We start from the raw sequence: 22,861 nt of genomic DNA, 5'->3' as shown, positions 1-22,861 counted from the left end.
GATGAAATAAAATGAAACCTAACCTAATTCAATCAAATCATTAAATTTGATATTGTAACAAATTAGGAGCTTCTTTTTAGAAATATTTGCATGAATCATAAAAACTTCAATTATTTTTTTTTTGTAAAAATTTCGTGGTTGGTTTTTCTTTTTAACAGACATTATTTTGACAGCTGGGAAAGAGAACTCACGAGTTTTGAAAAGCTAAAGAAAATGCACGAGTAAAAAAGTGTTTTTAATACAGCTGCTCAAAAAGTGGCGTATTGCAGTGACGTAGAGCATTCGGAATGTGGGCTATTACATACTCGTGCTTTTATATACTCGTAATGAAATATACTATTGCGACTTCTTTTGACTTTGTCTTGTTGGTCAGGTCTTTCCCGGACGCTCTGATGCATCACACTTGCACGCGAACTTCACATATATCAATTATCAACTCGTTCGTTCACCATTCGAGTCGCCGACAGTCGCCCAACATAGTTGAACTTACGAGCGTGCCGTGGTGCGTAATTCAAACAAAATGACAGCACGTCTCCAAGTTTCTAATTTAACGATTAACGGACTTTTATTAACGGAAGTTGAGTTTAACGGAAGTTAACAAAAGCGTTAACACTTTTTGAAGTTAACTTAAAAGTTAATCCGTTAAGCAAAATGTTAACTTCGTTAATTAACGATTAACGGATTAACGAGTTAATGCCCAGCTCTGTCTAAAGAATAAAAAACAGTTTAGGACTAGATTTACTTTGATTTTCTAATTCGAGTTACTTTAATTTTTTCTTTACTTTAATATTTATATTCTGTTGAACACACACATCTGTACACATAGAGGCGCTTATTATACGAAAGTGGTATTCAATGAAACAATGCAATCCTTATTATTCCGAAAGCGTAAAATTTAAATTTAATCCTACACAGATGCGTATAAGTTTGTTGGCATTTTGCCATATTTCGCGTTTATATCCTGATATTCTTACACGATCTGTGTCAACCAATTAAAATAACAGTAAAGTTTAAATGATAAATACTACAAACGTAATAATTATTTAAAGCTACTGTCACCATTTCCATAAATTTAAAACGATGACTAGAATAATTTTATAATATTGTATCGTGACTGTTGTAGATAGAGTTGGCGACAAGCAGGTCGGTCGTAAAAATTAATCCAAAATATTAATGTTTATAAAAACTTGTGCGGTGACCCCACATGAATGGGATACGGCCTGGAAGATAATTCATTTTTGTAACTGAAACTCTAGATCTAGCAACAAGACTAGAAGCTGAGCATTCAAACAAAAGTATAACCAAACCTAGTATAGTTACGTAATAATGTAAACATGGCCAGTTATTTTTAGCTTCACTTTATTCCTTATGAAATCATCTGTATATTTTAAGTAATCGAATATAGGTCACGTTCTGTATAAAAGCATCGACTATCTTGAATCATAATCACCGCCCTAAATAGATAATTACCGACGTGACAGAATATTTATGCCATTAAATTATCAAAGAGTCTTTGTGCAAATAAATTTGTGATATTTAAATTGGTTCTCGGTTAAAAATAAATAACTTCGTACATTGTAATTACGTTGTAAATTATTATAGATTTATTTGCTACTAGCTTTTACCCGCGACTCCGTCCGCGCGGAATAAAAAAAATGCACACAAGATAAAAAAGTTCCTATGTCCGTCTCCTAGTTCTAAGCTACCTCCCCCTCAATTTTCAGCTAAATCAGTTCGACCATCAGTTATAAATAGTATAACTAACACGACTTTCTTTTATATTTTGCTATAATAGTTTATGATTTAATTACACGTAGTAGAGACATTTTCTAACTGAACAGTAGACATAGCTATTGATGTTTCAGTCCAATAGGAAACTCAAGAAGTAATCTTACTAATATTATAAATGCGAATGTTTAGATGGATGTTTGTTTTAAGGTATCTCCGGAACGACTCAACGGATCTTCATAAAATTTGGCACAGATGTAGAACATAGTCTGGAAGAACACATAGGCTACTTATTAAGTTTTTCTTTAATTCCGCGTGTACGTAGTCGCGGGCGAGAGCTAGTGGAATATATTTGTATTTTTTTCTAATTTTATAAAAAAGCATCTGCCAAACTTTGTTAGCCCCCTTCTTTCAAAGATGACTTTCACTCTTATTGTAACTTTACGTTTAGTGTGAAATAAACTTATTTTAGTATTTAGTACGAAATTAATTGCCCCACAAAACATCGAACAGTATAGTAGGAGGGGGATTTACGCCTTATTGGATGGATTTGATGGGAGAGCTTAGGATTTCGGGCAATTCATTCTAGTGTTATGTTTCATAAAGCTTTGTAATTTATTGACTATTCCGAAATGAATTGTTTTTGAGCTTCCTACATTTTTATTGTTTTATTTTTTTTATTTTCGAAGATTATTATTAGAAGTACATTTTTATTTTCCTTCTAACGGTTGCTCGGGACTTCGACAGCGCAGAATAAAAAAGTTACTTCCGCACACTTAACATTACCTCCCAGTGAAAGTCCTGTCAAAATTATTCCAGTCGTTTCGGAGATTACAAGAAACAAACGCGGACTTGCGGACAGACAAACAAAAAGACAGACAAAATTAAAAAAAAATTGTTGTTATAAGCAACGCAAATATACCATGTTCACAAAATATTTTTTTTATATTACATTAAGACAGACCAATTTTGATAATTGTATAGGTTTCAACGAATATATTTGTTAAAATACAATTTATCTATCAAACACAAGGTTAACATTATGATGATGTTAACATCATTCGTATTATTTAGAATAGAATAAACGTTTATTGCCACACAAAAGAAACTTATGAACTAATATTAAAATAAAAACATTAAAAACGTGGCTAAAGGTAGCCAGCTCAGCTGATACAGGGACGACATCGGCCCTCCCTGAACTGGTTTTCAGCGGGCCCCTTTGCTCTCACAACATTTGCACTTAGGTGGTAGGGTAACTAAACTAAATAACAAAAAAAAAAAAAAAAGAGAATTATAGTACATTTTTTGAAATTTTAAACAGTGTTTGTGCGAAGTTAATAATAATTTTAACTTTCAATAACAATAACATTATATGGAGAGTAAAAAATTAAGAAATAAAAAAAAACAACAAAAAAAGGTTAAGGTGTTTAAAGGATATAAATATAAATGTGAATACATAACAAACTGTTTCTCTATAGGTTAAATGGAATAATATGATTTAAAGTGACAGTGATCTTATCTACTTACGTCATTGATTGGTTTGTGATTTATCTTATACAATGCTCTTTCTGTGTTTTTAAAGCGTATGGGAGAGACCAAAATATGTTTTGTTGAAATGTTGGAACAATAGAAATCCATACTTTCACTCGGGTATCAAACTCCTATGCATTCTTTGCTATAATAATATTCGGAAGAACCGCGAATTTATAAACCTAAAACTAACCTTATACTATACTAATTATACAGTACTTGCGAAATGGCAAAAGTCCAAACAGTTTTGTACTTAGTTTATTTTCGTCACAACTGCTCAGCGGGAGTGATTGGACTCAAAGTCCAAACCACGCCGGCCATCGTTTAAAACCTTTCGTAATTAAGCAATATACAACTTTGTACTCGCCAGTCAAAGAGAAGACGTTAAAGTTACTGAGACACGGTTGCATCGTTTTATAGCGCCTTTAATTATCTGTGCACAGTCGATTGTTTGTTCTGTTAGTGATTTAGTGAAGCTTGCTAATGCAAAATTTGAGTACAAAATTTATCCTTATATTGTAGTTGTATTTAACGAACGAACGTATTTGAAAGAACGTGAGGTTATCCAAAAATATATGTCTGATTTTATAACAGTAATAAGTATAAACAATCTACTACTGCTGGCTCTAATACTACGAGTATGTTATGTTAGTCGCAGTTTTTGAACATAGCAATTTTAATATGTGTAAACTTCATATAATTTCGAAGATTACTTAAAAGATGCGCTATATGGACAGCATTTCCTAAGATATTTCTAGTACGCATATAGTTATTAGGAGCATATTGGGGGATACAATTCATAAAAATATCAGGTAAAATTGTGATGAAAATCTCACTTTGGGTAAATAAAAAAAAAATGTTCTCAAAATGTTCCTGTCGCGCCGTGCAAACAAAATGCCATCTCATGGAGTAAGTAACAACTTAGAAAACGGTATCGTCGTAGGAAATCTTTCATTTTAATACGGTAAACACTCTCAAATATTAAATGCGTACCTTGGAGAGACGTCCTTTGCGACCGTTTTGTCATCCGTCAAAATATATTTTCACATTTTCAAGGATCAGTGGAGGGTTCGCCGATTCTTTGTTAACGGTGTCCGCCTTTTTTTCAATCGGTTTTTCTTTTTGCGTTTTCCATCTCTCCGGTTTTTCCCTTTTCTACGCGATTAATATTCATAAGTAAATTGGTGGGATGATCCGACATGGACGCTTTTCAATTTTTTTTCCGCATGAATAAATAATACATATTTGAAAAAAAAAACGTTGAAAAAATACAGGCATAATATTTATTTCCAAAGAATTGAACCAATAGATATACCAAATTATGATTAAATATAACAATTTTTTTTTGTTAAATCTAAAAAAAATCAGAAATAGTTTAGTTTAGTTTAGTCAGTTAGTCCAAACAAAATGTACTAAAACAATGATACGACTTAACTTACTTATAGTTGGTAAATATTATTACATAGCAATATCTACTATATTTAAAAAAAAAATCAAAAAAGCTTTCACTATTCAAAGAATTAATTAAGCTGTGTGCATAATTAAAAATTAAATCACTGCAATGTGTCATATCTAATCTAAAAAAATCTCTACGATGACTCACTATCATTAAGTCCTTTGCATTGACGTGTAGCATACGTCGTCATCTCTTCCCCTTCCCGCCCTACCCCGAAGCCCTTTACAAGGATGAATCACATCCCCTCAATGACAGAGACAAGGTCTGTTTCAATTCCATAGCACGTATATAATTCAGGTATCCTAACACACCTGACTCATTTAAATATTCCCTCAGCCACCCCTAGATACAGAAATAGGGTGTTCTTGAGTCCAAGATAAGGGATTAAAAAGAAAATGCCATCCCATTGTAGCGACGCCCACTTGTGCGCGACCGAGCAATCATCCGAGACGTTCGCGACGGGGGAAAAAGGAATATTGTAGCGGAAAAAGATAAAAATGTATGCAAAGGAAAAGGTAAAACAAGTTACACAGGGTGTGCTTTTGTGGAGAGTGTAATGGAGATCGCGAATTTTGAAATTGAAGAGCGCATGCATTACGTTATTCCTTTTACTTTTACATTATTGTAAATTTTTAATGCAATTTAGTCTACATAGTTCTGATGCATTCCTTTGGAGATCGCGGGACTCTGACTAATGGCACTAGAGGATGACCACCGAGGGGGTTTTAGTGAGTCAAGTCTCACATAACCATTTCTTTCACCCAGAGGACTATAATGAGGATCTTTTTAAATAAATATCCAGTTAAATTGACCAGTTATTACAGAGGTATTATTTATTTTGAAAGAGTGATACAGATTTAGTTTATTGTAGTAGTAAAGTCCAAATATAATGTTGTATTCTACGAAATATATTGAAAATTACAAACATGTAGCAATTGTTTTTCCCGTTAGTATACTCCAATCTTAAAAATTACTTATGACTTATAATCAACTAAAAATCATAAAACAAAAAGGTTGCGGATGCAGAAGGTGCTTCTCGGTTGACTGATGCTAAGTCTTGAGGTTTGACGTTCAGGCAAGTCGAGACGTTTCTTGTTCATTGCGAAAAAATCCGGAAAACGGATCACAAATAGTAGAAAAAATCGAGACATCTCCTACTAGCGTCTCAAGCCTCGAACCTTGAAGTCGATGACCGTCTGTTACACCGTTTGCATTTATTTAACATGATGTTGGAATGAGAGAAGAGTTTAATGATAAGAAAAAATAATCTTACTTCTTACTTTATCATATTAATATTATAAATGGGAATGTTTGAATGTATGGACGGATGGATGTTTTTTAGAAGGTCCAGAAAAGCTGCATGGATTTCGCTGAAATTTGGCGTAGATGTAGACATAGTCTGGAAGAACACATAGGCAATTAATTAAGTTTTGTTTTTTAAAATTCTGCGCGGACGAAGTAACAACTAGATAATTCGTAAGTTTACACGTAAATTGTAAATTTATTAAATCGTTTTTTTTTTTTTTTTTCATCAAGTAAATGAAGAATAAAAACCAATGATGGTTAACTATTCCAGTCAAGGCTACTGTACGGATAGACATATAATTTTCAGTAATTCGATTATGCGTACTTTGGTGTAAATTGGGGTCATAGCCACAATTTTCTACCAAGATGTTTCACGAACTTCTTCGTATTACGTATCGGTGTAAATGCGGTTGAAGCTTTGTTTCGTTCGCGCCATAGCGTATCATTAACTCGGAGTGGATGCGACATTTTTTGGACTTTTTATCGTTAATTTCTTTTTTATTTACGTTATAGCGTCGCCTCCGATGTTTGAGCCGTCAAGAGGCGATGCGTCCCGAGGGTTTGCCATTAATTAGTAGGAGGTGTTTGGTATTCGATGATTTTTTTATGAGATTAAAGAAAAAAAAATACGATTTTTATTTTGCGGGAGAATTTGGCAATATTAAATTCGTCTGAATTTTTTTCCTTTTGAAATATTTTTTTAAATAAGCATATGCGCAAAATAGCTAAACTGGCATAAAGTGGGATAGAATGAAGTCTGGACGAAATCAAAGCACCAAATCGTTATTACAAACATTAGTAGCGCTTCAATTACAAAAATTATTCGATACGAAAGAAATAACATTGCATTGTAAGTAAAGCTTACTACGAGTAGTATAGGCTAGGAGTATCGAATTTCAAATGTATTTAATTATAAAGATGTAATATTATAATTTAGTATTGCAACGTTCTTTCTAAGACCGCACGCCTATCGGATTCCTATTGTGCGTTTCCATTCCCATGACGGTGCCGTCAGGTGGTCGGAGAAAGGGTTGTAACGCCTCGTTATTGTCTTTTTAACTTTTTATTAACGCTGATCTTTAATTTTACGCATTTTCATCAATTATTTGTTTCTATTTGACAACCTTACACTTTGTTATAAATGGGGTAACAATTAATTGTAACCCCAGTGACGAAGTAAATTCAGGTGTACTGACATTTGAATCCTTTAATTTTTTTTTTGACAAAATAGACTATGTTGAAAAATATTAATTTAACGTTTCACTGCTGCCGAAACCCATAGTAGTAGTCATAGTATGGAAGTAGATTTAAAGGAGGAGGTGAGGAATAGGAAAGGGAATATTCACATCCTGTACATTCCCTTCTCCGTTGTTTAAAGGTAGGAGGCATCTGATGCAAATGTCTACGGACAGCGATCACTTCGCTATTTCGCCGAATTCAAGTTGCCGCTTGCTCGTTTGCCGCATTATAAAAAAAAAAAAGTTACAAGTCACCATATATTTGATCATTTACTTCAACTAGTAGTTACTACATTCACAACAAACCTAAAAGAGCAGAAATAAACTACTCAAAGTCTCGCCTACGCAACTGTAGGATCCTAGAGTACGTACATTACTACGTCTGAGTTAAGAGTTTATTATACACGTAAATAATAACTTCGTAATAATGAATCATCAAAGGAAATGTTTAAATCAAATTACTTATATCACAATGTGAGGTATCATATCGTAATGAGATCGGCAGACGGCAAAAATGTTCCCTCACAAAGACGAAATATAAATATCAGTCTACGCAAATACCGAGATGAAATTGGACGGATAAAAGGAAATATTTCAAGGTACGCTTTGAGGTAATAAAAAATATTACATTTATTTAATTTATGGACAGCATTATTAATATGTTTTGATATAAGCTATATTGTGTCGTCTTTTGTTATATTTACACTAAGTATATATATTAATGCCTCAAAAGCGTCTCAAGATAATACTTTATTTTAATTTTTGTTCGGTTATTTTTCGTAAACTAATTCAATTTATATTGATATAGTTCATTATTCATAGCACTTTTTTGGTTACGTTAAAAACCGGTCTATACTAATAGTAAGCTTGGTAGGTTTTTTTTATCTAACTTCCAATATTACGTAAACTTCCCCTTAAAGAAAATAAAATAAAGATGGCTTTAGAAAAAATTGAAAACTTCAGATATAGGTGAGAGACGCCATAATTCAGAGGAAAATAATAAAGATAAAAAGGAATCAGACCTTAAAGATTTCCCCCGCGGATTCGGTGTTTTTATTTGCGACGCCTTTTCCATCAGATAGGGGCCTGTCGCCGGATTGTATGAATTTGAATTAAGTATAATTATAATATTACGATAAAGAAGATAAGAGCGTCGGTGGCTCAGTGGTTAAGCACTTGACTTGCTATCTGCAGGTCCTGGGTTCGAATCCCGCCATGTACCAATGTGTTTCTCTATTTTCGATTTACATATGTACATTTATCCGACGTTCTTGCGGTGAAGGAATACATCATGATGCTGCACATATCTGAGAAGAAAATCAATGATATGTGTGAAGTCGACCAACCTGCACTGGGCCAGCGTGGTTGACTATGGCCTAGTCACTCCTAACTTTGGGTAGGCTCCTAGCCCCTCAGTGGGGACGTATAGTGACAAGTATATGGGAGATGAAGAAAATTTATATAGAAGTATGTTTTATTAAGAATCTGATTCGTAAACATTAGTAAGCACGTATTTGTATATAGAATAGGTTACCATCAACCATATAAATGACATGTTGCTTTCCAGTAGTGTGTGTGTTAGACTAACCGTTGGTTTCCGAGACCAATTTCTCAGTTTAAAACATATTGTTATGTCTGTTGTGTCAAAGATAATGACAGGGATGAAGATATGTTTTATACAGAGATTTTCGCATTAAAAACCAACGTTTAATTAGTTTAAGGTATTAACTAACTTAATTAATTCACTTAGCTTATTCCTATTATAAATGCGAATGTTTACATGGATAGATGAACGAATCTGGATGGAATTTGTCATTGATGTAGAGCGAGATGTAAGTGTGTAGGAGCGAGGAGTATAGTATGGACGAACACATAGGCTACTAATAAAGTTAATTTTTTAATCCGCGCGTACTGCGTCGCGGGCAACAGCTAGTATATAATGTAATTAAAATAAATCTTGTTCATAAATTACCAATGGTTCTTACTGACGGTATGAAATGTCAATACTTATATTCACTTGTAACTTGTTCGTAAAACAAAGTATCAACAAACGCTTTTATTTATAATAAATTTTATCTTTGCAAAATGCAATAATCTCAAAGTCAATAAACATCACATATGTTATTGCTTAGCTCTTTACCTCCCCTTGTGTAAAATGTTTAAAGTCGCTGACTACGTAAAATATTGCCATAACAAATGCGTCACGCGTAAAAACACATACTTACTGTCGATAAATCTTCGAATCGATACTACTAATATTATAAACTAGCTTTTACTCGCCACTCCGTCCGCGCGGAATTAAAAATAGAAAACGTGGTAAAAAATATCCTATGTCCTTTTCCTGGTTCTAAGCTACCTGCCCACCAATTTTCAGTCAAATCGATTCAGCTGTTCTTGAGTTATAAATAGTGTAACTAACACGACTTTCTTTTATATATATAGATGCGAATGTTTAGATGTATGGATGGATTGATGGATTATTATCATTGTTTACCTTTGTGATGCAGAAGACGGACTGTGTGGAAGGCATTGGTGTATGTCTATGTCCAGCAAAGAATGGATGGATGTTTGTTATTATGTATCTCCGAAATAGCTAAACTAATCTCGCTGAAATTTGGCATAGATGTAGAACATAGTCTGGGACACACATAGGCATAGTCTTTCATAGGCTACTAATTTTTTTTTACTGCGCGCGAACCGATTCGCGGTTGACAGCTAGTTATTATAGTAAACTAGCTGTCGCCCGCGACTCCGTCCGCGCGCAGTTAAAAAAAATAATGAAAAATAGATGTTGGCCGATTCTCAGACCTACTGAATACGCTCACAAAGTTTCATGAGAATCGGTCAAGCCGTTTCGGAGGAGTACGGTGACGAAAACTGTGACACGAGAATTTTATATATTAGATGATTCAGAAATTATTTGTAGCATAATGTGGTTTTTTTTTTACTTTAAATTCGTTTATATTTAAACCAAAGTGTGTACTTTAACTATTGCCACTACCTCACTAATCCTTTACAAACATATACTTCTTTTCTTTTATATAAACTACTGGACTGTTAAATTATTTAAAATTATTGTCATATTTGTTCCCTTTTATTAAAAACGTTAGGAGAACCTACATATTTTCCCTAATAGTTGGAATACGTGAAATAAGTGACAATATTTCATACTTAATTAAATTAATATTGGTAAATGTATAAATATTTTTCCACACACTGTGTTTTCATATGATAGGTAAAGCCGTCACCACACCCCAGTCAAAGCATTATTGTAATCTGTACAATAAAAAAGATATTAAATTTAAGACTTTCGTTTTTTTATAACGGAAGATGGAAAACTCGAGTTTCATATCAGTTGTTAAAATAAACGATGGATTTAGACGACACACGGTCATATGTACGGCAATTTAAAAACACGAATGTGCACTGCACCACTTTTCACCAATAAACTCACACACTCATAGTTGTATGGTAAAGGTAATTTATGTTAGATTTATTAAGAAAACTCTACGGTAAGGGACTGTTAAAAAACCAATAAATAACTCTGGGTTAACAGTTAATATAAGGCGCTTTAACTTGATTAAGGCTAGCTCTGAAACGTTAGGTTACAGTATACATTTTAAGTAAACTATCAATTGCTTTGAAATATTCTATATTATATTTATATATATATATATTTTATATATTTTATATTATATAAAATTCCATCAATCATAACTGCAATCGATTATTAATTAAATAATATTTATTTTTATTAAAAATGATACATAAATTTGTATGTAACTCTACTCGTAAAAATAATTAAATTAAAAAAGAAACAATGTTACATTCGCGTTATTATATTTCTAACAGTCTATTTATTATTAGACGTTTACGGATGGTATTTTTATGTATTCTTTTTATTCGCTATAGCTTTTACTGTTCCGACATAAAGTAAAATAATAAAAGATTTGTTGTAAAAATTAAACTCTTAAGAAAACCCCCTTATCAGTCGCTTGCAAAAGAACAGGCGTATTATGTTTTTATTATTGTTCTAAAGCTGATCGTATTTTACAGCCGCCATTTTGTTTTCGCCGTTCGAATTTTAAAAAGCTCGAAATAAAACGCGCGTAAAAAATGTTTTGGTATTGTTGTTGTTTTTATTATCAGAAGGAAATGAAAAATTACGCCAAAGGGATTAATAAAGAAATGTGTATGCAATGAAATTATAACTTTATTTTGAAAAAAATCTTGCGTCAAAATTTACTTCACTAAAAGTAATGCAGAAACTTTTAAATAGATCTTTTTCTGTTCTACTTTCAGATCTTCTTTTGTTTTCTTTATATATTTCTGGAAGGTCGTGGTACCTACTTTTTTAAATCCAACTACAAAGAAAATATTGAATAAGGAATACTTTTAAAGTAGTAACCGTTGGTTTCTGAGCTCAAAAGCTCCGTACAACAAATATCGTCATCTCTCTCACTATCTTTGACAAAACAGAGATAAGATGTTCCAACGGAGAATTTGGTATTAGAAACTCACAATGAGTCCTTACTTACTATAAACGTATTAAGAAATATACAGTGAAATGATTTATATTGATTGAGGTACTAATCTAAAAAAGGTATTGTTGTTCAGTTTATTTTTTATTCCCGAACCACCACCGCATCGAATGAAATATTTATTTGAAAGCAATAAAATTAAATTCACGACAAATTTGAAACCTCGTCAAAAGTCATTAGTGTCTTTAACTGTCGATAAAGAAAATTTAACGAGCACTGTTGAGCGGCGACAGCGGTCAAGCGTGAACCAGGCCTAAATTATTGGTTCTCTATACTCAATAATTAATATCGTAGTTGGACTGGATCACTTCATAAGCTACAAAGAAAAACAGACTTAGCTCGGTTCCTGAATAATTAGGAGCAGTGTACTTAAAAGAATTATGTCTAAATTCAACTATCATCGTTTTCAACTCTTTATTTAGGCATTAAATGAAATATAAATTGAATTAATGCGAGGGGAACGGATTGGCTCCTGATCAACATGGCAACATAGTTCAGGAGCCAAGGTTCTAATTAAAATTTTTAAAAATGTGTGTAACAAAAAGCTTAAATTATTTTATTTGTTTATTTAATTTCATCCAAGTCAAGCCAATGTTATCCTCAATTAAAAAATACATATATTAATTAACGTCAATAGACACATAGTTTACTTCTAACAGTAACTCATGAGGTGATGGTTTCCTATAATTTCCTTTGTGATTTTTAGCAATATGATTGAAATTCCTTAAAACTCATCTAGAGATTGAGTATAACGACTATAAATCTAAGATAAAAGATGATTAATATAAGTAATTTTCGTAGCATATATTGATATTTAGTGAGATGTGTCTTTAAGTGACGATGTGAAAAAATATATAAGGATCGAAGTAAGCTTTATGTACTTTCCCCCACATTGCCCTCGTTATGACCATCCAAAAAGAAACAATGATGTCATAAATCGAACCTGTCACATCGGTAACTTGTATAACAGAATTTTATACGTGATTTTATGCCCTCGGCGCGTGCGCATACGTTAATGACGTCACGTCATTTTATGAATAATATGGGCTGTAACACTTTTACGACAGGACTGAATCGCAGTGATAAAGGGCGCTCGATCCATTAAGCGACGTGTTTAACGCTAATTGGAGTTTTTTTAGTGGCGTTACAAATTATAATTATAACCGTTTTAAGTTATAGCTTAAAAGCTTTATTCGCCTTTTTATGTCTTAACAACTACAAGTTCATACTTTTATCTTAATTACCTATAGTTGATGAACCCATCAATTATGATATCGAATGAAAAAATAAATTTCATGTCCATAAATGAATAAATGACTTAAAGTTTAGTAACTTTTTTTTTTTTCAAATAAATCGCAAAGCTTGCAATCTACTAAATAAATTGTTTTTAGGAAATTTTGTAAAGAAAACAACCACTATGTGTGTAGAGGAAAGTATGTAACTCTAGAATTGTACAAACTTTAATGTATGATCATCATCATCACCAGCTCACTATACGTCCCCACTGAGGGGCTCGGAGCCTACCCCAAGTTAGGGGTGACTAGGCCATAGTCAACCACGCTGGCCAAGTGCGGGTTGGTTGACTTTACACATATCATTGAATTTCTTCTCAGATATATGCAGGTTGCATCACGATGTTTTCCTTCAACGTAAGAACGTCCGATAAATGTACATATGTAAATCGAAAATCGAAAAACACATTGGTACATGGTGGATTCGAACCCAGGACCTGCAGATTGCAAGTCAAGTGCTTAACTCCTGAGCCACCGACGCTCTAATTTAATGTATATTTGCTATTAATTTCCATTCGGTTTCACAAAACAAATGAAACACTATAATCCGTAAGCAAATAAAGATGTCTTTATTAGTCGGTGCATTATTGCGTATACAACATTAAACTATGAGCATAACCGGGGAATGTATTCCGATCTATAAACAGTTTATGAGCGACGTCGCCGGTATATTTATGAGGCACGGTATCCCGCTTTACTACAGGACAGCGATTAGCCAAAATCCTTATGACGCGATCGTAAATAACCTTTAAAAAAATCACTGTTTTTAATATTATTGTCCCAAAAGACAGATTGTGTAAGTGAAATTACATTTCAAATTATCTCAAGTTATATTTATAATTTCTGTTGCCAGCGACTCCGTCTGCGCGGAAATAAAAATAAAAAACTCAATAAGTACGCTATGTGTTCTTCCAGATTTTGTTCTACATCTGTCCCAAATTTCATCGAGATCCGTTGAGCCGTTCCGTAGATACCTTCAAACATCTATCCATCTAAACATTCGCATTTATAATATTAGTAAGATTATTAAGATGGCTTGTTAGTAAATGCCCTTTTAGTAGATCTTAAGATTTTTAATTTAATTCTCACTTTCTTAAGGTTGAGATGCCAATCAAATAAAATCAATCGAAAGTTTTTTTTAATCCCAGTGATATGACTTATTCCTTTATAAGTAACATGTTCAAACTGTATATATTTATATTATGTATATAAACGGTACCCTACCAAAGAGAGAAATATATCGCATGTTTTTTATTGTGACGCGTTTATGAGAGTAGACATTTTTTTTTTTATAGTGATGCGACACACGTCGATATACTGCTCGATATTTTTTATGATCGAGTTTAATTTATTTGTTGAATCGTAAACGTCGACGATGAGTATCGCTCGTTGCTTGCGAGATTATTATTTGTTGCCGGCGTGGTTTTTAACGACCACCATTACATGATTGCTCGCTGATTCCACGTTTGCTTGTCCACACTATATATACTTATACGTCTTTTGTTTATATACAAAGCTGGATAAACGATAAAAGATGTCTTGTTAGAATGTTATAAATTTGAAAAAAAAAAAACATAAGTTGCCTGCCAATTCATCTTTTTAAGTCTTGGTATCTCAGATTTTTCAAGATGTATAAAAAGGTGGTATAATTTTGTAATGTTTCGCCAAAAGAAACGCGCGTTAAAGAATTGTTAGAACTTCAAACAATCTCTTTTTATTTGTCTTAAAATACAAGTTATGAATCCAGAAGGTAACGCCAAACTCTTATATAGCTTATAACAATAAAAACTTTCAACTTTATTAGCGAAAGACAATTAAAAAAGATACTCAAAGAAATTGGAAGTAGAATTGCGAATACAAAATCAACAATGTACGTATTAGCTTCATAAAGTACTACATTGAAGTCAGTTCAATAAAACAACTGTTGACTTGAAGACTTTTATATGCGATTCGATATTATTGCAGCTATGAATTCTTTATCAATCGGTAAATGGGTGATAGGTTTTTATTCGGAAGTGAGTTACCAATCAGAGTTGATCGTAAAAAATAACATTTTATAGGCAAAGAGCTTGAATAAAATGTTCGTCAGATTATTTTCAATCTACGAAATTGTAGTTACATTCTACTAGGGTAAAATAATCTAGTAATTGACAGAGATTTAATAGTGGTAAACGCCAGCAACAACGTCTGTTGCACAAATGAGCAGGCTCTACCGGCGTAGTACCACAAATAACAGAAGATAAGCGTGATGTGGAAGTAAGTTCTGCGTTTCGCTGACGAGTGATACGCACACTAACCGGAAACCTAATTTTAGTCCTCTTTCCCTCCCATCCTTTTCTTATAAGGAAAGGATGGGAAGGGGAAGTGGGTTTAAAGGAAAAAGGACGCATAGGAAGGGGAAATATTTTCTTTCACTGCGACCCTATCTCCGTCGATTAAAGGTAGGCAACGAATCTGAAATTGCGGATGTCTAAGGGCAGCGGTCGCTTCGCAATTTTGGCGAATTGAAATGTGCTCGTTTGCCCCTGTATAATATAAAAAAAGATATTATAAGATAAATCAATTTGGTGAAACACAAAAGCATGTCATACGTTTATAATAAACCTCCACAGATACTGTATTCAAACGTCAGACTAAATCAATTTCTTTTGCGACTTAACAGAAAAAGTATTGCGAAATTAAATATAACTCATTTCGAGTCTCCTTTCATAAAACCTCTTTTCTTAGAGCGACACTGTAAATAACCCAACAGATTGTATCCCCGAAACTGCATACAAAATTCAACCTTAACACTTGCTGTTTAAAGGTTCTAATTTAAATGTTTTAGTTTAGATTTTTTAAAGTAGCAGGATCGGTATCGAGTGAAAATTATCCACCCCAATCCCTTTGAAGCGATTTGTCGTGATCCGAGGAGTCTTTTGTTCCACTTCAAAGGTATTTTTCTGTGCGCATTATTATTACGCTTACACGGGTCGAAAGGATTTTAATATGATTGTTATTTTCGTGTTCGATATTTTTTTTAAATTATTCTTTGCTTCGAAGAAAATTAAAGGAATAAAATGACAGCCGTTTCTTAATTAATTAATTATGATATCTCACGAAAGTTTAAACAATTTAAAATGACATATTATAAATAAATAAAAAATCAAGTTTATTTTTAATAAGCGATTTTGCATTTTAGTGGAATATCAAATGTCTTGAAGTTTTCTATCTAATGTAATAAATATTTATCTTTTTATATCGTTTATTACACTATTTAAACAAAGATAATATTGGGAATAAGGAATCAAAGACGTTTAATGTATTCTGATGTATATTTGCCAAACCATTGCTGAGTTTTCTTTGACCCGATCCTATTTGTTTTGTCAATAAATCTATCTGATAGTTCGGCAACTAAACAATCTTTATATTTGTACTTCTTAAACATTTCAATGCCTTGAACTTCCATCAAACGACAAAGGAAATTCGTATTTCGTCCACAAAAATATACGACTCAATTTAAATTGTCAATTTCAATTGTATTTACAATTAGGTCTACAATTGCTTTTTGAATTTGCATCTTATTACCATCACTTGTGGTACAAATTGACTTGATGTGCAATCTAGGGGTTGAAAAATTGCGCCTTTCTAATTTTTTTTTTTTATTTACATAAAATGTACGCGAATGTAAATGATTCTATTCGATTGATGCTTTGTCGTAAGATTATCAGGTGAATGTATCTTTCTTCTCATTCCGTCTAATTTAAATTCGTATTTGTTTTCCTTATCTCTTTGATACTGAAAAAAAGTAATTCAGTGGCGGTTTATTGTTGAGGGAAAATTACGTTTAAGCAAATTATAGAGCAAGTCTTTAATGTACATTGATGGTAAGAGGATCGCGGTATTCTAATTTAGATTATTCGGATCCCACCCCACCTGTGGTTTGATATCCTATTAAATTAGATTCTCGGTGGCTTGTATTGTTTGGACATCTGTCGTCAAAAAGTATTACAACCAACAAGGTTATAATACAATCAGCAAACTAAAATAAATAGACAATAGGATGTCCTTGCTAGCTTTTTAGTTTTTTTTTTAATTTAGATTCTGTATTTTAAATAGAGTTCTTGCATAATTATACAAATATAAATACAAATATACTTTATTGTGCACTATCATGGAGTTACAAAAAAAAAAAGAAAGTACAACAGGATTTTCACAAAAGGCGGTCTTATCGCTAGCAGCGATCTCTACCAGACAACCTTTGGGTAGAAATTAAGCTAAGTAAACCAAATCGGTAGGGTGCACACGAACAGTGATAAGAAATATAAATAAAAACAATAGAAATATTAATAAGAGAAAATAAAATAATACAATATTTCAGCAATATATAGCCAAATATTATAATGTTCATAAAAATGTAACCTTTTCACCAACTACGCAATATTGTATAATCAAATTTACTATTTCAACCAATAGCAATACGCTATCATCCAGCCTAATAAAAACTCAATTCAAATTATGCCAACAATAAAACGAATGCATCACTCACTTGAATTACAACTTTGCTATTACACAATGCGATTATTTCTATTATATCTTTATCGTTACGTTCACGTTACAATATTAATAACATTGTGAAAATACAATCAAGTACACACAAAATCTACTACAAATTAATCCATTACAAGCCTCGATCTTTCACACGTGGACCCAGACTCTTAATTTAATATAACCACAGCAAACACATTTAGTCATGCTCACATACTACCCTTCGTTGAACTTAGAGTGACGAAATAAATACCTTTTTCCACTAACCGGCTGACCACACGACTTTAACCTCGGTCGTTACTTTATATAACAGTGATAGTCGCGTCAGTGGAAATCGCACATCAGTGTACAAAAGGGGTCTGCGAGCTGGCAGTCACGCGTCTAGTCGAAAAAAAATGTCGTGTGGTATAAATATCGAATCACTGCAGCAAACCCTCCACTAAAGTTTACGAGTGCATTGTTTTATTAATATCTATAAAAAGTGCTTCCCAGAAGTATGCATTCTTATAGCTCCCCGCACTCGCAAACTTTATTGAGTCGCTAAATTTATGACTGTATGCCAGATTAGATATGCTATTCCGATACGGAATACTAATACGAACGTTGTTTAAACTTATAGAATAATTCCAATGTTTGTTACTTAGAGATAAATGTGTCATTAAATAAATTATTAATAATTATTAAACAACTTATGACTTAAGAATTAAGTAACTACATGTTACTTCTGACACCTGATATCACGCACCAATCATAGCTTAGCTTTTCCTTAAAGGTTGGCAACGCATCTGCAGTTCCTCTGGTGTTGTGGATGTCCATGGGTGTCGTTAATCACCTCGGCGTTCCCGCTGCTCGTTTGCTCCCTTCTCTTATAAAAAAAAAACAGTTGTCAGGAGTTTGAAACATTTTATTTGTTTTTGTCACAGTAGTTTATAAGTATAATTTATAAATATAAATGAATAATTATTTGGTTATTTATATTTAGTAATGTAATCGAAACAAAAGAAATTGGCAAAGTAATAATCATTATTATTTTTAATTTCAGACTGATTCATCATCACCAGAACCTTATCAGACTGAGAAAACTTCATCAGAATCAATCTTCTCATCAATAATCCCGGACAAGTTATCAGGTTCAATATGCACAGCGGTCATCTTCATGCTTGGATGGAAACTTCTAGCAAATAAACGATGAATCTAAATCAAACAACGAAGATATAACCATTAAATGTGATAAGAATAAGTTAATATTATTCTGTTAATCACTTTATTATAACAGTTTTCTAAACAGTTATTTATAATAATAACTCTTTAGATATCGCTTTAATCGTTAATGAACGAACATTTTGTATATTTATATGTATAGCTGAAATATATTAATCGAAATCGCTTGTTAGTTGCACTTAATGCTCTCATTTTAAATTAAATTTACAATATATAATCCAAAGATGTTTGTAAAATAATTTTGAGGAATAATGATGTTGATTAAAAAAATAATGATTGATTAAAATTCGATGAGTAAAATATAAAACCATCGAAATTCAGCCAGTAACAATTTACGTATTAATTTACGAGATAAAAGTCAATTTACATTCAATGAATTAAAATAATTATTGTAAATAGTGGTATTTAATGAAAAATTTACTTTTCATTTTTTTTCTCATCCTCGAGGGAAATTAAAATATTGTAAATACACATATTTTATCGTATATTATACATTTTAATAAATGATATGTTTTTGTGTTTTGCTGCTAATAAAGTAAATATGTTTTTTACAAAAAAATAAAAATAAAACTATCGCACAGACTCTAACAAAACTTACAGCGTTTGTTTTTGAAATATTTGAATTATATGAAAGAAATTTATTGAACAATGTCAATATTATAATATTTTTAGAATGAATTCCTTAACTTTATTCTACTTTTGGTGTTAAATATGTAAAAACTCATTTCGATATGTTTTAATACACATTTTCTAAAAAATTGTTAGGTAAATCTGTAACGTACTGACTTATCTGATTGGTATTTTCAAATATTTTAATGGAAAATATATAATTATGAATCTTTTTATTCTAAATTAATAATTGTTTTCATTTAAAAGTAATTTAAACAGATAGAATAAGGCACAGACTATGTATACATAAGTCTTATGCAAACTGTGTGTTTTTTTAATTCTGTGTACTTTAAATTTCATACAGATTTATATCGAACAAATTTTCGTTGATAATCAAAAAGATTTTTAAACTTAATGAATTTCCCTTAGCATCAAATAATTAGACATCATTCCAAGCTATTGTAAGATATACATTTTTTTAATACACAATGCTTTAGTGTTTTTCTATATTTATCATGACGTATTAACAAGTTTTGTGCCGTTGTGAGAATTTACTTTTAAATTTGAAAACTTCAACATTGATTGAGTTAAAATATTGTATTTGAAAAACTGTAACGCATTATGTACGCGCCCATACATTAATACATTCCTAAGTACAGACCAGTCGCGGATTTGTAAGGATATTTCTTTTTTTTTAAATGAAAAACACATCTTCATTTGTTCCAAAGAGAGCAGCCTAAAATTATCATCGATTGATCTCATTTTAATATATTTGTATTAAAAAGCTTTTATATTAGTAATAAATAAATTAGTTTATTATTTAGGTTACGTGCCAAGCCGTTTGAGAATCATATCTGAGGTCTATTTTATTACAACTATATATAATATATAAATGTAAATAATTTGATTTAAGAAAACGGTAGTCCGTCTTTTTGTAATACAGCATTATTAAAAATACGTCCTTTTTCATAAATCGGAATGTAGCCACAGGAATAATATTTAAAAAATGAATCTGTCAAAATAACAGATTATTAAATTTTAAAGCAAAATATTATGAAAGAGAATACTGACTGGGCTAGTTACCGTTTGTTTATAAGATTATTTTTAAGTTATAATTTTACTACGTAATTTAAAAATATATATTAAATATATGACATAGTTCTTCGCTAGCTGATTACTCATTGAATTAAGTTATTAAGAGGCTTAAATTTTAAATATTTTTATAAATGTGTGATCGCACTGAGATCAATCCGTTCAGTTTCTAGAAACGAAATTCAAATGAAAAATAAATTCTTACTTAAGAGAGGAATTTGAATTAATTTTTACTCACAAATTAGACACAAGAATTTTGTATATTTGACTATTATAGTTCTAATACAAACCTTATTATTTAAATTAATTAAATATTTGAAAATTAAATTGGATCTATGTACCTACTTGTTTATAGTAACAGAGACATGGTTAAGTGATTTTTACAAGTTTCTTTGTGTCAGGGAACAAATTGTATCGGGAACAAATTATATTAATTTTAGCTGTATTATAGTTTATTCAGTTTTTGTGCTTAGTTAAGGTACAACAAATTACGGAAGTATGTGTTCAAATGTGATATATATTTATTTAGGATGATAAAATAGATTGTGAAAAAGAAGTTTTCCTAATGATCTCTCGAAAACTCTTATTTGCCGTTTATTGTCATGTTCATTATGATGTACGAGTGAATATGAAACATTTAAATATCATTAAAATGGACATTAAAATTTTAATGAAATCATTATAATGTTGAAAAATTACTATTATAATAAGCATACAAAATCTAGATGGGGTGTTTTCAATGTGTCATATTCACTAGTGCTCAGAACAAAACAATTAAATTAATACGATGCATAATAAGAGTTTTGTACATAAATTTTAATTGGTATGCTTATTGCTCTTTATAAGGAATTGTAGAGAAAATTTCTAAATTTCCATTAATAATGCTTCACGTCACTTATGTGTTTATACAGAAAATGAAAGGCAATGTTTTTTTAGTAATCTAATTATTTTTTATTTCAGGTGATGACAATTTTTATTTTACGAGTAATGATTGTAGATGTAATCATTGCTAATACAATTTTCATTTATCATTAAAATTTTAATGAATACTTATAATGATCGTGATGAACAATATTCTTATAAGTTTGATTTTGAATCTATAAAATAGATGGGGTTGTTTTAAATTATTCAAACTTTGATGAGACATTATCAGATACTAATATATAAATGGCTAAAACACTCACGTACGTACTTCCAGTGTCGGCACCGACTAGTTTCGAGCCCATCAGGTGCACATAATCAGGGTGATTGGTACTGGTATTTCGCAAACACAGCCAATCGCTGACTGCACAAATATACATCAGTGTTTTAGCCGTTTATATATTAGAAGGGATTATTTATAAATTAATTAAGAATGGCTTAACTCACGTCTGATCTTACGGTGACGACACCGATTAGTTTCGAAGTCTTCGGGGGTCCATCTTCAGTTTATTTTTTTTCTTGTCTTACATTTTCTGTACACATTAGATGTCCTTGCTTACTGCAGTACTATGTGTCTATAACTCGTACCTAACTATTGAATTCTAAGCAATAATAATATTTACTCTTAGTTTTAAGGTCTCACTACCAAGTCTTTCTTTATAAATTTAATGTTTTGGAAATTTTTCTGTCATCATTAATTTAGGTTAAATTTTGTGTAAAAATTATTTCTCTTTTTTATCGGTGATAATAATTATGTAAATATTTGTGTCATTGTTGTTTAAAATTTATCACAGACTAAATAACGAGATGATCAGAATTTTTATCGCAAGATAATATTCGGCCTAACTTTGTCCTTCTTAATGCAAAAGTTATTTTATATAAAATTTAAAGTCGTTCTTCAGTTGTTTTTAAATTAAGTAATAAATTAAATTTGGTGAAATGTTACTGAATTTTTGCAGCCGATGTCTCTATTAAAAAAATTATTATCACCACTCTCCCACTCCCTTGGAACTTGGAACTTTCACATCCCCCATAAATCTTTTATAAAATACATGCGTTTTGTCGGTGGAAACTCGCTATAATGAATAATGTAACGGTAGTTATTATTTTGTAAATAACTTGAATCTATATGTAATTCATATCACTGTGTATTCTTTTTAAATTGTGTGATTAATTTTAGCTTAATTCAAAGGCCTGTATATTTTAGATAATACTAATTTAGTTTTTTAATTAGTTTTAATTTTAAAATTAGTTTATATTTAATTTTCGTGTCATACCAATTGACTTTACAGTAAGTTTGTATTTCTATATTATTTCAGAACAACTGCCATCATTATTTCTGTTTTCTTTATTTTATATTCTTTATTTGAAAATAATATAATTTTGTAATTAAATTATAAT

At 31.4% G+C, this 22,861-nt stretch overlaps 1 protein-coding gene across 1 annotated transcript in view; it reads left to right on the top strand.

Annotated features, from left to right (window-relative positions):
• The window catches only part of LOC106707917, an 89,321-nt gene extending 70,344 nt beyond the window's left edge, over nucleotides 1–18,977 (top strand). The window contains exon 3 of the mRNA XM_045682152.1: nucleotides 18,660–18,977. Within this exon, the coding sequence (XP_045538108.1) occupies nucleotides 18,660–18,809 (150 nt within the window). The 3' untranslated portion in view covers nucleotides 18,810–18,977. The remainder of the gene's footprint in view (nucleotides 1–18,659) is intronic.
• Nucleotides 18,978–22,861: the final 3,884 nt, after the last annotated feature.

Source organism: Papilio machaon, chromosome 18 (genome assembly GCF_912999745.1).
Source record: "Papilio machaon chromosome 18, ilPapMach1.1, whole genome shotgun sequence".
Taxonomy (NCBI): Eukaryota; Metazoa; Arthropoda; class Insecta; order Lepidoptera; family Papilionidae; genus Papilio; species Papilio machaon.
The sequence above is the reverse complement of the archived record's forward strand: the minus strand, read 5'-3'. Positions and strand labels throughout refer to the sequence as shown.